Below are 14,769 nucleotides of genomic sequence, written 5' to 3' on the forward strand. Positions count from 1 at the left end.
CTTTTTTTTTTTTTTTTTAATTTTTTTTTTTTCAACGTTTATTTATTTTTGGGACAGAGAGAGACAGAGCATGAACGGGGTAGGGGCAGAGAGAGAGGGAGACACAGAATCGGAAACAGGCTCCAGGCTCCGAGCCATCAGCCCAGAGCCTGACGCGGGGCTCGAACTCCTGGACCGCGAGATCGTGACCTGGCTGAAGTCGGACGCCCAACTGACTGCGCCACCCAGGCGCCCCAAGACTTTGAGAACATAATAAGACAGCGGCAGCAGGATCTACCCCCAAAAGGCAACGGCGGATGCATTCGTTCATTTACTCAACAACTATTTGTTGAGCACTCGTTTGTGCCAGACATTTGCCTAGATGCTTGGGATTCATCGTAATGAGATAAATAAAATCCTTGCCTTTGTGGAGATTGTGTTCCAGTGAAAGAGAGGGCAATAAATGGATAAACAAATCTGTGCCAAGTAGTGATAAGTAAGATGAAGTGATGGGGCAGGGGACAGCAGGCGATAAGGGGATTTTTTAGAGGACACCAAATAGAGTTGGCCAGTCTCTCTGAGATCACTTTAATTTTTTTTTATTTTGGTTTGCTCTTCATCAGCTCATCCTTCGGTGAGTCACAGCCCAGATGCTGGTGGAAACCCAAGAGTGCTGTTACCGCCTCTGGTGGATTTGCCTCTAGGCTGTAGTAGAGCAGGGAGCTAGAGAGAATGGAAGGACTCCTGGGATGGGGGTAGTGGACAGTCAAGGGATCTGACGTGTCCTGAAGGTTGTATACTCTTGCTGGAAGCTCTATTAGAAGTCCCCTTAGCAGGAGCAGGGTCCTCAGAGGACATGCTGTGGGATTAGTGCCACATAATTTGGCCCGAGGGAGAGGGGAGCATGGGGAGAGATGGCTGAGTTAGAATCATGGTAACCATAGCAACAAGATGGTGACAACTGGGTCACTGTGAAGAGAAAATTGACTGAAGAGAATATTGACCGGATGCCGAAGTGGGAATGTGGCATCTTGAATTTACCAGGTGGAGATAGTCAGGGAGAGAAAATCTGTTGTGTTGTGCGTTCCGCAGCATCGTCTTTTCAGAGTGAGCCCAAGGCCAGCGTGGCCCAACACGCCAAGACACGGAGCTTTGTGTAGCTCTGTCTGTTGCTAGTTTGCACAGTGACAGTGGAATAATCCTTTCCTTCCGTTTCCTCCTCTGTTAAGATTTTGAACCAACCTTTGTTCAGGGCTATTTTCTGGGTTAGCATTTAACGATTATTGGTCAGGTGTCGGGACTCTACTGTGGAGGAAGGTGGTAAATGATGTGGTCTTAAAAGTTCTTGAGTTTTTGCTGACAAACTTTGGGGCTCCCAACTCCAAAGTAAATACCTTTAATGATATACTGTGGGCAAGCTCTTTTTAAATCCTCTCTTTTCTAGGTAGTAGATAAGGTGCAAAAACAAGAAAGAAAGAGGATTAGAAAATGACCCTCCATCCACCACATATTGTCTGAAGAGGGAGTAATAAAGTGGCAAATCCCATTTACCTCCTGAAAGCCTAATTTCCTCACTCATCAACGCAAGTGGGAGGCACTTGGCAAGTCCCTGGACGGAGAAAACGTTTCTCGTTTAATTGTTATCAAACAAAGCTGCTTCCAGGTCTGCCGGAGAGGACATGCTCACCCCTGATGCATTCTGTATGTGTGTGAAATGTCAGCTTCTGGAGGCCGTAAGCCCCGTGCTGCGACAGTATGAGGTCCCGCTGAGCAGCCAACAGGATGTAGATGCTTAACTGTTTGCACTCAGAACTGTGGCAGCGGCTGTCCCCACTAACGGCCAGGGTTTGCCCAGCCGTCACCCCCTTAACCTCAAAACCTCCGGCCTCATCCCCTCCGGCGTAATCCCCGAGTCCTACGTTGTAACACGCGTCTTGTTCTCATTCTGCCCAGGCAGGCGCATGTTGGCACACAGCTCTGAGAGTAGGTACGGCGTGCCGTCTCCTGCCACCCCACAACCCCTTCCTGCCTTCTGCGTTTGTGACCTCAGAGAAAACCACACATACCAGGACCAAATCACCCTGCTGGTCCCAGAATCCAGGGGAGTGTTATCTTGTACATGCAGGTTTGGTTTTCCTGCCAGCTTGGCGTGTATGGTTCTTTAGGAGAAGCCAGAGCAGTGTCTCAAGCTGGGATGTTCTTCCCCAGTGGGGGTTTTTTATCTCTCCCTCCCAGGATATGCCGGTGGCAGTGCCGGGCCTCATCGTAGGTTATCATAAGTTAGACTTCAGGGCTCCAGGTGTCATGCAAGGTCACAATGTGTCTGGCATGGAGAAAGTGAGGGCTGGGTGTGCCAGCTTTGAGCGGGGCGAAAAATTAAAAACACTGAATTCCATTCAGTAGCAGCTATTACATTTTATTTCTCTCAAATTAGGCCTGGAGACTTTCACCACGGTCTTCCTTCTAGAGATTTGTCTGGGCATTCGGCCCTTCCTAGAATAATGCTAGTGGATCAGTTAGCTTCTACTGTGGAATAAAACACCCAAAGCTTAGTGAATTAAGGTAACAATTGTTGCGGGTGAGTCCACAGATCAGCCAGATGATTCCGGTGATCTGGCCGAGGCCTGACTAACCCCACCTGGGCTCACTCATGCTTCGCCAGCTGTTGGCAGGTCCAACATGGCGTCTCTCAAATGTCTGCCAGCTGGTTGGGTCACCTGTCTCACATCATCCAGCAGGCTAGCCCGGGCATATCCCCAAAGCATAGGCAGGGTTCCACAAGAGCACGTGGAAGCAGCAAGGCCTCTCGAGGCGCAGGTTCAGAACTCCCATAATGTCCCGTCTACCGTATTCTGTTGGTCAGAGAAAATCACAAAGACCAGCCTGGATTCAAGGGGTGGAGAAATGGACTCTACCTCTTTATGCAGAGTTATGTTGTAAAGAGGCCTGGAGACAGGGAGGTAATAATTGAGGCCATTTTTGCAAAGTGCATCTCAAACAACAATAACGACTATTATTATTTTGTCGGGCTCTCCAAGGGCTCCAGAGTTTGTTGCCTTTCTTGCATGGTGGAGAAAATCGGGCAAAGATGTGAATTAAGCAGCAGGCGTGGGTAAAGAGTCTTGGAATGGGAAGACTAGACTCTGCACTGCGTGGATTTCATCTGCCCCCTTTTCTACATCTGAGAACTAAGCTTTTTTTTTTTTTTTAACGTATTCTCTTTGAACGTTATGAAAGCCAAAGTTGTCTAAAATGAGACCGACTGCTTTCTTAGACTCTATTATGTTGGCCTAATTACATATCAGGAAAATGTTTTTCTGGGGCATTGTGTGTAAAACAAAGAGGAAAACAACATCTCCAGCCGGCCCTGGCGTCCTTGCCCCTCCCTCTCGCTGGCAGGGGCTGTGGTCCTGCAGGAGGCCCCGGGGGAGGATGGGGGCCTGGAAGGCAGGGCTGCTGCAGCTGGCCTCAGAGGGACTTACACTTTCTCCAGAGCGAATGGAGGGGCAAGTCATTCCCGCCTCTGTCCTTCCAGCACAGCTCATGGTGGCTTCCATGAGTGGGGGAACTTGTTACTCTCCCCACGCCCCCTAGCCCAGGATCTCCTGCCGCAGGAGAAGAGGCTCACATAGCTTCCCAGGTGCTCAGCACAGAACCAGGTTGACTGAGTGTGGAGATTCATAAATGAAGAGTGGTATGAGAATAGCCTTGCCCTTGGAAATAACTGAAGAACTCACTGAGTTTCCTGCAAGACTGCCCCCAATGTTAATAGCGCCCACTTGCCATTGGATAAACAGAGATGACCGTCCCGTGGCATTTCCCTTGGGCCCTGCCTTCGGGTCGCTGCTTTCCATCACTTGAGGGATGACTCTTCCCCACACGCCCTTGTGGCCGGGGTCCCTGCGGCATCCAGGCACAGTCAAGGTAAACCCACATTTCCTGAGACCATGGTTACACCCTGTCTCATCTTCACTACCAACCACATGCTCGACCTCTCGCCATCTGCCACTTCCCTCCTGAAATGTCCTCGGCTGTGGTCTCCTAGGACCTCGCTGTCCACTCCAGAGATAGTCTCCAGGCTTTGTGTTGCTTGCCCTCTTATGACGTTTGATGGTGTGAATTTTTCTCCTTAAACCCGTCTCCCACCCTGGGTGCTCAAGAGCTGATTTCTCCCCATCTGGTCTGTGTTTTATATATTTTCTGGTCACCTCCTCACCAGGCGAGCTTGTCCTCAGCCAACCTCAAGGCTCCTTGAGTTTGCAACTATCCGAGCGTTAGCTGTGTCCCTTCCTGTTCTTTGTTTTCATCCTACCTCTCCCTGCCTTTAACGATGTATTAGTTTCCTGTGGCTGCTGTAGTGGCTTAAAACAACATAGATGTATTCTCTTACACTTCTGGAGGTCAGAAATCCAAAATGGGTTTTAAGAGATTGCAATCGAGGTGTTGGGAGAGCTGCGTGGTTTCTGGAGACTGTAGGAGGGAATCTGTTCCTTGACTTTTCAACTTAGAGAATCCATCCTGCTCAAGGCCAGTCACTCTGGCCTCTGCTTCCAACCCCCCACCTCCTTCCCTTACCCTCACCTGCTTCTCTCTTCATAGGGCCCTTTTGATGACATTGAACCCACCTGGGTAATCTTCCCATCTCAAGATCCTTAACTTCATCAGATCTGCCAAATCTCTTTTATCATGGAAGGTGACATATTCCCAGGCCCCACAGGTTAGGATGTAGACATATTTGGGGGACTGAGTAGGCATATTCTTTTCTACCACAGGCCCCATCGCATCTAGCTCCCTCCTGAACCTACCTTTCACTCTCCCTTGAACTCAGCATGTCTAAAGTGGAATTCACTCCTTCTCATTGTCCTCCTTGTCCTACGTGCCTTAGTTCAACATGTGATCAGCCCGTACCCAGACCCCCAAACCATCATGTGCATAAAACACAATTTAATTTACCAAGTCTAATATTGATGGACACTTGGGTAATCTTCGGGGTTTTGCTATTGCAGACAGTTCTCCAGTGAATAACTTTGTACATTTGTCATGTCTCATACATATAGGATAGATTCCCAGAAGTGAGATTGTTGTGTCAAAGGGTAAACGTATTTGCAGTTTTGAGAGATACTGTCAAATTGTTCTTCATGAGGTTGAATCAATTTGCCTTCCTGCCAGCGATGTATGAGAATGCCTGCTTCCCCACAGTCTTGTCAACGAAGTGGTTGTCAAACTTCTGGGTTTTTATCAATATGATAGGTGAAAATATCTATCTTGGTAGTTTTAGTTTGCATTTCTCTTATTGTGAGATTTGGTGGTTTTTTTGTGTGCTTAATGGCCATGTGAATTTCCTTTTCTGTGACTCTCTTCCTATCCGTATGCATTTTAAAGCTTGGATTACTGGATTTTTTTTTTCTTGTCACATTTAAGGGACTCTTTCTTTTTTGTCTGTAATATGAGCTACAAATGTTTTCCCATCTTGTCTTTTGTCTTTTGACTTTACCTAGTTTGTCTTTTGCCATGCAGAAGAGTTTTTATGTCACCAAACTTATTATTTTTACTTTATGGCTTCCAGATTCTAAGCTAGCTAGAAAGACTTCCAGTAGGGCCATTAAAATTAAAATAATAAAATTGTGTTAAATGTGAGGAGTTGGATACAGGCACCAATTTTGCTTTCTTCTGAAAAATCCCAGTGAAATGACACAAAAGAAATGATCAATGATAGGTAGATAGGTAGGTAGACAGATGATAGAGTCAATCCTCATTATTCATGGACTCTATATTTGCAAATCCTACTTGCTTAAATGTATTTGTAATCCCCAAATCAATACTCCTGGTGCTTTCACTATCATTTGCAGGCATATAGAGTGCCAAAAAACTTGCGTTGCCAAAATTCATGTTCCCAGCTAAGGTGATCTCTGCCTTCTTGTTTCAGCTCTCTTACTATAAAACAAGTGTCCATTTTGGAGTCTGCTTAATGCCACATTTTTCACATTTTTGTGCTTTTTGTTGGTACTTTTGCTGTTTAAAGTGGCCCCAAGCCTAATGCTGAAGTGCTATCTGGTGTTCCTAGGCACAAGAAGGCTATGATGTGGCTTACAGAGCAAATACATGTGTTAGGTAACTTTTGTTCGGGCTTGAGTTCTAGCACCGTTGTCCATGAGTTCAATGGTAGTCAACAAGATATAGTAAACAAGGTGTCTTTAAACAGAAATACACAGAAAACAAGGTTCTGCACTGATCAGGTGATGAGATATTGTCATCAGTATCTCACAGGAACCCAACTCTGTATTTCCCCCAGAGCATTGGTTCAGAGTATTCAGTAATTCTTGTGGCCGTATTACAGAACAAAGCTCCCATGGATAATGAAAACTGACTGTAGATGATAGATGATAGATGATAGATAGATAGATAGATAGATAGATAGAGATATCCATAAGAACAAAAAGATTGGAAGAAGAGAAGTAGAAGAGGAATGATTTCAACACATTTTTAGAAAATAGAAGGTGGGTAGAGGGAGGCTAATTTGTTTAACAAAGCACAGGAAACTACAACCTGAAGGTACAAGGAGCCATTTTCTCTTGCAGAACATGAGAAAGGCTCTGGTTTCCAAAGCATAAATGACCATGGAATGGTGCAGAGCGAACTGCAGAGCTGACAATTTGGGGCATTGGTTTAAAGTCCTTACCTGTGGTAGTAAGGTCCCTAGCTCCTGTCTCTGCAGCTTTGGGGTCTCAAAAGTAGGGCTGCAGGAAATTTAAAAAGGTAATAAAAAGGCTGAAAAATAAAGTAAAGGAAATCTTTCAGGAGGTAAAATAAAAAGAGTAAGAAGATGGAGAGGGATAATAAAATGAAAATATCAATCCTCCATTTTGACTTCTAGAAGATCCAAAAAGAAGGGAGAAAATGGAGAAAGGGAAAGTTATCAAGGGGAAATAAAAGAACCCTTTTCAGAACTGAAGGACAAGAATCCTCAGATGGCAAGGCCATCAAGTGTATACAGCCCTTTGTGTATAAACAACGCACACTAAGGCACATTGTGAAAAGCTGAAACTTCATGGGGAAAAATATCCTAAAATCTTACAAAGCACAACAGGTTACAAAGTATTAGCAATCAAAAGAGATTTCGCAATAGCAGGGCTGATCTCTAGAAGCTAGTAGAGCAGTCCTTGAAAAATCGGAACAGAAAAATAGATTTCAACCCAGACTTCTGTATTTGAACTGTTAGTTAAGGGTGATGACAAAGACATGTTTATGAACTCGTGGATTCAAATGACTTCCAGGACATTGTTTCCTAGCCACTGGAGGATGAACTCCAGCAAAATGTGGAGGAAACCAAGAAGGAGCCTTAGATAGCAGTAGGAGAAGAACCCAGCATGGAAAGCAGCCAGACCAGGATTAGAGCAAGGGTTCAGAAAGCTCCAGAAGTGATGTCTCTGATGGAGAAAAAAACAGAACTAATGTATTTAGTTAGGCACATGGAATATTTGTTGATGGGCATAAAATAGAGGTGTTGAGCATATGGAATAAATTTGTGATGGGTTCATGTACAACCAGACACACGAAGAAAAAAAGTTAGGACATGATTAACTCCAGGAAAAATGAAGGCTCGTGTGAAAAAGAAGGCATAGTCACAGTGCATTACCTGACCCGGCATTGAGCAACATTTGCCAAGTTGTAATAACACAAACACTGACTTTTGATTTGATTAAAATTATACTGTGACCATTTGGGGCACTAATAGGAAGTAAGAGAAGTGTATGGGAATGCTAAGCCTTTATTTCCCATGGTAGGAAATCAAAAGATATCTAAAACTGATAACAGTAGTATAAACGTACCATGCCAATAAGCGTTGGGCATCAGTGTTTTGGCAGCAATTTTACGAAAGACACACACGTGTTTTTGCAGGGCTGTGCCTTCACGTGCCCTCTCCATGAAAGGTGAGGGCCCAGCCCAAAGGCTTTGGGGAACAAAGGCAAACATTCCTTAGTCACTGTTTTCGGGTACAGACAGCATCCTAGAGCTGGCCCTGCACACTTTTCAGTTATGGGAAATTAAATTCTGCTCTTCATTTTCAGTCATGTAGAAGGGGCCAAGTCTTTTCTTTGCAACTGCGTTTCTCCCAGATTGCTTCCACAGATTGAAACGGGAGAAAAGAGAAGAGCAGGCTGACATTCAGGATACAAACTTTCTCACTGGACCAGTGTGTTACCTCCTGATTACTTGCCTGCACAGAAGGTCTTTAAAAATGATTAAAAGACAGAGGCATTTCTTAGTAAAGTCGGCATTCTGTTGTCACGAGTTTTGGAGGGTAAGGGAAGGTTGTGTTCAATGTGTGTTTCCTTAGTTGATTGGCGACCACTGGAGAAATTATAGGGAACAAAGGAAAAAAGAGCCATAAATACAAATGAATTCCTTTTATACACGTTGAAAAACCACAGGACATGCTCCATTTTTTTTTTTTTAGCACTCCAGGTGTGATCGGAGATTACGGATCCACACAGGAGAGTGGAGAGTTAATTAAAATTTGTGCTCCGACTTCCAGAAAGAAATGCCTTTCCATTTGATAAGCAGGCTGTCTTTGGAGTGCTGTTTGTGCTTTTCTGTCCTCACTGGAGTGTCACAGAAAAGCAGATCAAAGGGAGCCTCCATTCGGATAGGTTTTCTACCACCTTTCTGAGCTAATGGACTTGAAAGCCTCTTGCACTGACTGCATGGGGCTCATGTCATATTCTAGAAATGCCGTCTTCGTACAGTATTGATAATATGCAAACAGGCTTTGATAGATGCTTACAGGAAATCACATTTAACATTAATTAAATCAAGACCATCCCCAATAGAGTGGGAGAGTCTGGCAGAGTGGGACACCTCACCCCCTACCATTTGTATTTTACTTTTCAACTCACCACGTGACGGCCAGATATTAACACTTGAGATTGAACCGTCAGCTCTGTCAAGCAGGGTTATGTTTTGTTGTGTTTCCTCTTTTCCTTTCAGTCTTTCTGCTTCTGCACCCTCTGGCTGACATCCCCTACCCTGAGGGGAAAAACTGTTGGGGAGAAATCCTGCTGTCTTTCTCTTTAAGATAGTGACAGAATGAAATAAAACAGGGCAAAATAGAGGCCGCCGTGCGAGGCCTGTCTGAGCAGGTCAGGCAGGCTTCAGCAGGGGTTTGTCCATTGTCTTGCTGTGCTGGGTGCCCGCCGGAGAGAACCCGGCCGGCCAGGGCACAGTCACTAATAAAAGGACTCCATTCTGCCACTCAGGGCTTTGTGAGGCGCCAAAGCTTGTCCTGGTTGCCATGGCTACTGTCTGATTGTGGCGGGTTTGTCACAGTGCTTGATAAAGTGGGAAGGTTATTCTTGATAGGCCCAAGTAATCATAACCTCGCAAAGCTCGAGAGTGTGGATTTAACACTTTTTCCCTCCCCTCTCGAAATCGGGAATGCAGAGATGGGGGCAGGGTTGTCAGGATAAAGCAGCCACAGCAGGTGGTGAGGGCCATGCCTGGCAGGAGGGATGCAGCTAGCTAGCTGTGCCCAGGGGGCTGGGCGGAAAGGGGTGTCACTGGGTCATCTGCCGTCCCTTGGCTGGGTGGGGGCTTCAGAGAAGGGGTCAGGACGGGGTTCTCTCCTGACCGCCTCTCCCCATCAAGTGATTACAGCTGTGCTTCTCTCTCCTTTCCTCCTGCTGCCCCTCCTTTATTAAGGCCCTTCCTTTCTTCCCCTTCCTTAGCCTCCCATCCTTCCACTCCCCTTCTCCCCTGCTCTCTCCCCTTCCTCGCCCCAAAATCCCTTACAGATCTGGTCCTTTCAGAACCCTCTACTTTCCCTTCTCAAGAGGAGAAGGATGGGGAACGTTAGCTCGGAGGTAACAACTGATGGAATTCGGCCGTAGAACTGCAGTCTCTTCACTGTCATCAGAAGAGAACTAATTGATTCTCTGGGCAGTCCCTCTCTGACTTGCCGCATCAGAACTACTGAGAAGGTTCCTTCAAACAGATTCCAGGGCACACCCCCAGGTTTCTGATCTGGTGGGTCTCCGGGGCGGGGGCGGTTTGCAAGACTCTGAATTTCTAACAAGTTCCCAGGTGATCCCAATGTTGCTGGCTCAGAGACCACACTTTGAGAACCACTGTCAGAGGCCAAGACTTATTTTTTACAGTTGAGGAAACAGGCTCCCAAAGGATAAATTCGTTGCCAGGAGTTCAGGTGGCTTGGTAGCCATGGTGGGATGGGTGCCCAGTGACAGGAGTTTTAAAAGACATTTGAGGGGCGCCTGAGTGTCTCAGTCGGTTAAGCGAAACCCAACTTCGGTTCAGGTCATGATCTTGCGGTTTGTGACTTCGAGCCCCGCGTCGGGCTCTGTGCTGACAGCTCGGAGCCTGGATCCTGCTTGGGATTCTGCGTCTCCCTCTCTCTCTGCCCCTCCCCCACTTGCACCTGCACGCTCGCGCACGCTGTCTCTCTCTCAAAAATAAATCAACATTAAAAAAAAAATTAAAAGCCATTTGAAGAGGTAGGGCTCATCTGTCTTCCAGCCCCCTAGCCCAGAGCAGCCAGATGAGTGGTTCTATTTCCAAAAGGCCTCCAGCAGGACAGCCACTCCCACCAGTGGTTCCCTTCTGAGCAGTGCCTCCCCCAAGTGAAGCCCACCTTCCTCGGTGCTCTAGGCCCGGTGTGGCCTTCTGTAGTATATGCTGGAGTTTTCTCCCCCCGGATGCCCCTTCCCCCACTCCGTCTGTCAACTCTCTGCCCGGCCCTTGGGCCCCAGGAAGCCCACCTTGACCATGGCTGGTATCCTTCCGCTCTGCTGACCTTCGAAGCCTCGTGGCCCTGCCAGTAGGCCATTCTGTATTTCCATTACTTGCATGTGGGTGCTGTTGCCTCTATGAACTGTGACCTCTAGCAGCGGGACCGTGCCTTCATTCACCTCTGTACCCACCACTCTGAAGTACCAGCTGGATGCATCCACACGGCTGCCTCGGTTGGAAAGAGTCTGGACACAGGTTTGAGATGTTCTGAGGCCAACTACAAGAAGCCAGCCTAACAGGGATGGGGAATCCATTGTACACACAGGGCAGGACCTTCCAGTGTCAGTGAGGAGCCAGGAGTAAGGCATCAGGCCTGCTGCCTTGAGAGAGCACGAGGAACCCAGGGCAGTGGCCTCTAGTTAGGGCACCCCCCACCCCCGACCGTGGTGGCAGGACTGAGTTTTTAAATTGAAAGGCAAGTTAGCCCCCTCAGACACACGCGGAAAACACAGGCAGCACTCATTTATCCCTTTATGGCAGGATGTATAACAGGTGAAGCTCCCTGTGTACAGGTGTGTGCGTGAGCACACGTGTGTGTGTGTGTGTGTGTGTGTGTGTGTGTGTGTGTGTGTGTGTGTGGTTGCTGCCATGACTGGATGATGCTAACGACATGATCACTTATGAAATGTCGTCTAATGCCCCACGACACACTCTGAAATCACCAGTGTGTGGTGTCATGAATATGGCTTTGAGGCAAGGTGATTGCACTTCTCCAGTGAAACTCACAGGAGGCTAGTTGTCCAGACAAGAATAAACCCAAATGAATGCATTAATCCTTTGGCTCCAATTCCTTGCCGACTGCACAGACTGAGTTGGGGCCCAGCAAGAAATCCCATGTTGGCAGTTTGGCTCTGAAATCTTTAAGCGTCGTTGGAGCCGGGCCTCCAGGCTGCAGGACGCCCCCCGCCTCTTTACTGAACAGCACCCCCTCAGTCACTCAGGTGTTGACATGGTGCGGTCGCAGCCCTCACAGTGGCCTTTCTCCCCCAGGGTGTCGAGGTGCAGACAGACTACGTGCCCCTGCTGAACTCCCTGGCGGCCTATGGCTGGCAGCTCACCTGTGTGCTACCTACTCCCGTTGTCAAGACAACCAGGTAACAATAATAGTCATCGTTGTTGTTCTTCTTATCATTATTCAACACTTCCTCTGTGCTGCACACTGCTCCCAGTAAGTGCTTCATGCACGTAATTTATCTAATCCTGTGACAAGTCTGTGAGGCTAGTGGGGTCACTCCGATTCTGTGGCTAGGAAGTGACAGAACCAGGATTTCAGATTCTTAACCACCACCCCCACAGAGCGCTCCCCGGCACCCCTCTTCCCACATGGGGAGCCTTGGCCAGTGAATCATTACTGCCAGGCATGTCAAAGATGAGCCCCCGGGTTGAGGGGCCCCAGGGCTTTGAGGTGCAAAAGAAATTGAGCCCCTACTGTGTGCCCTGTGCTGACCTGGATAGGTGCCTTGCGCGTAAAATTTCATTTAGTCCTCAGAAAACTCCTAGAAGGTGGAATCCTTTTATTAAACCCATTTTACAGCTGAGGCAACGTGGCCAGGGAGGTTGAAGGGACTCAGCCAAGATCACAGCCCTGGGCCCTGGTCAGCAGTCCCACAAAGAGGAGGTAAAGACCTGCAGTCTTGCCCTTTGCTTGAGGCACTTCTTACAGTTTCACATTTATAGGGACACTTGTCCACCTGAGCTCAGCCCACCGTCCCCTCAGCTCATGGGCTGGTCCTGGTGTTACTAACCCTGAAAGGCCTTCCATCTGTATTTTGGGTGTATCTAAACTAATCCTCCTAACTATCCTGTGGGATTATAAGCATAGATAGGATTCCCATTTTGCAGATGAAGAAACTGAGGCTCAGAGAGGCTCTGTCACATACCTGAGGTCACACAGACAGTAAGTGGCAGAACCTGGGACTAGCACCTCAGTCTGCATAGTCAGGCACTTCTCCTAGGCCAGGCAGCCCCTTTGCTGACCTGTAGGGATGCCCCCTCCCATGACCCTCAGTGTCCCACCTTCCCCGAGTCCTGCTACATGTTCACAGGGTGATGGCCAGCGTGAGGCAAGGCTGGCGATCTGGGGGGACAGCAGGGCGGTATAGCCGCAGAGCCTAGACTGAGGGTGAGAATGATGGTGATGATCAGTGCCTTCCAGGGTCCCTCCCTGAACGCAACTGGGCTCTCATCATGTCCCCCTCCTGACACTGGGCTACAGTGGGGCACTGCACGCTGCGGGGGGCTAGTCTGCAGCACCTTTGGGCCCTGGGCCATTGGGAGCCTCCATGCTGCCTCATGGCCAAGACTCCTGTGGGTATGGGGTGATGCAGAGGGGTGGAAAGAACCCTGCATTTGTGGCCTGAAAACTTGAACCCGAGTCCTGAGCCTGCCACTTGGTAACTGTCCGTCTTGGTCAAGTCCCAGAGCTGCTCTGAATCAGTTTCCTTGTCCGTAAGAGGGAAGAATGCCTACCCCACCACCCATTCCAGAGGACAAGAGTCGTGATGAGAATGGGCTTGCGCACGAAGCCCCAGCTCTCTAAACCCAGAGGGTGCTGACAGGTGTCTCTGTCTCCATGTCAGATCTCACACCTGCTCAGTCACCGCCCCCACCCCCCCAGTCCTCTACTTCCCTGTGCCCTACATGCCACTTCGCGGTGGAGTGGGGGGCACATGGAACCAGGCAGGTTTGAGCTTGAAGCGTCGCTGTGTGATCCCAAGCCCGCTCCTTAAATGAGCTTCTGTGTCCTGACTGTGAAGGCGATGGGCTTCCACTGCTTGGAGCTCTGTGGTGAGGCTTAAACGAGCCATGGTGTGTGAAACTACCCAGCCCAGCCCCAGCACAAAATACGTTCGTTTCCTCCCACCTTCCCCTCTGACATTCCACGCAGTGACGCTTGCCTCGGCAGAGAAGACACTTGCAAAGAGAGATTTAAGAAAGTGATCAGAAGATAGAGGCAGGGCTGAGAACAGTGACCTTCACAAACACGTCTGCCATCTTTGAAGGCAGCTGTGTGGGGTCTGAGAGGAACGCGCACTCACTGCGCCTTAAACAAGAGCGGCCCTCCTGAGCGCCCCTCACCTGCGCCTGCAGGAGCCGGGCTGCCTTGGCGAGGGCTGCCAGCCAGGGTGAATCGGGCGCACGGCCCTCCCCTCTGCTCAGCCAGGCTCTGTGCCTGCTGTTCGGTAAAGGCTGGCCGGCGGGCAGAGCTCACCACCCATCCCGGGCCAATCTGACCTCTCCATGGCTCATTACCAAAGACAGATTTGGAAGAGGCTTCCCACCTCTTGAGATTCACTGAAGACGCCAGTTTATCATCATTTGGCCAAGATGCCAGCTGTTATTCCACATCGAGGGAAGGAAGGGGAGTTTCCAGCAACGAAGCTGGTATGGCAGGGACACCCACAAAGCTTTTGTTGAGCCCCCAGCATAACCCTCTGGAAGCAAGAGGGGGATGGCCTGGGAGGGGGCTGCTGCTTGATTCCTGACCTCTCACTGTCTGGTGGCAGCTTTCCTTTCTGTGGGTGGTCAGCCTTGACAAAGTTAGGGACAGAAACATCTGTGAGGCTTGGGGTCCCCCCCCCTACCGCCACCAGGTGTAACAACTCGTCCTCCACTCTGCATGTGTTACAGGGAGGGGAATGTATCCACCAAGCAGATTGTCTTTCTTCAGAGACCGTGTCTACCTCAGAAAATCAAGAAGAAGGAATCAAAGGTAAGTGACCTTGATTGCCTTCCCCAGTTTTCCTTAGCAGGGCTCCATCCTCAAGTGAATTTTCTATAGCAGTTGAGCAGGCAGTCAGCTCCAACTTCCAGGGGCTCTCAGAGGAACGCCTGAGCCCTGCGGCAAACTGAATCACACCCGAGGCTGCCAAAGCTGGACAGATGGGGACACTGGAGGGTCTTGTCCTGCGGTCGGGCTGGAGAGTAGGGTGGAACAGTTCTGCTGGACACTCATGTAGGCCAGATATTCCCAGTAAACTAAAAATA

At 48.7% G+C, this 14,769-nt stretch overlaps 1 protein-coding gene and 1 long non-coding RNA gene across 3 annotated transcripts in view; one reads left to right on the plus strand and one right to left on the minus strand.

Moving 5' to 3' along the window:
* Positions 1 to 14,769, plus strand: part of RFTN1 (raftlin, lipid raft linker 1) — a 211,051-nt gene that overhangs the window by 184,712 nt on the left and 11,570 nt on the right. For both annotated transcript variants that reach the window (XM_040480120.1, XM_040480119.1), the window contains exons 8-9: positions 11,773 to 11,876; positions 14,413 to 14,494. In XM_040480120.1, coding sequence (XP_040336054.1) covers positions 11,773 to 11,876; positions 14,413 to 14,494 — 186 coding nt within the window. The remainder of the gene's footprint in view (positions 1 to 11,772; positions 11,877 to 14,412; positions 14,495 to 14,769) is intronic.
* On the minus strand, positions 8,172 to 8,990 carry LOC121033629 (uncharacterized). The gene is made up of 2 exons (XR_005792029.1): positions 8,877 to 8,990; positions 8,172 to 8,331 (listed from the first exon to the last, which is right to left on the minus strand). It is a non-coding gene; the product is annotated as an uncharacterized LOC121033629 (long non-coding RNA).

This window comes from Herpailurus yagouaroundi, unplaced genomic scaffold (assembly GCF_014898765.1).
Source record: "Herpailurus yagouaroundi ecotype Mexico unplaced genomic scaffold, PumYag 159, whole genome shotgun sequence".
Taxonomy (NCBI): domain Eukaryota; kingdom Metazoa; phylum Chordata; class Mammalia; order Carnivora; family Felidae; genus Herpailurus; species Herpailurus yagouaroundi.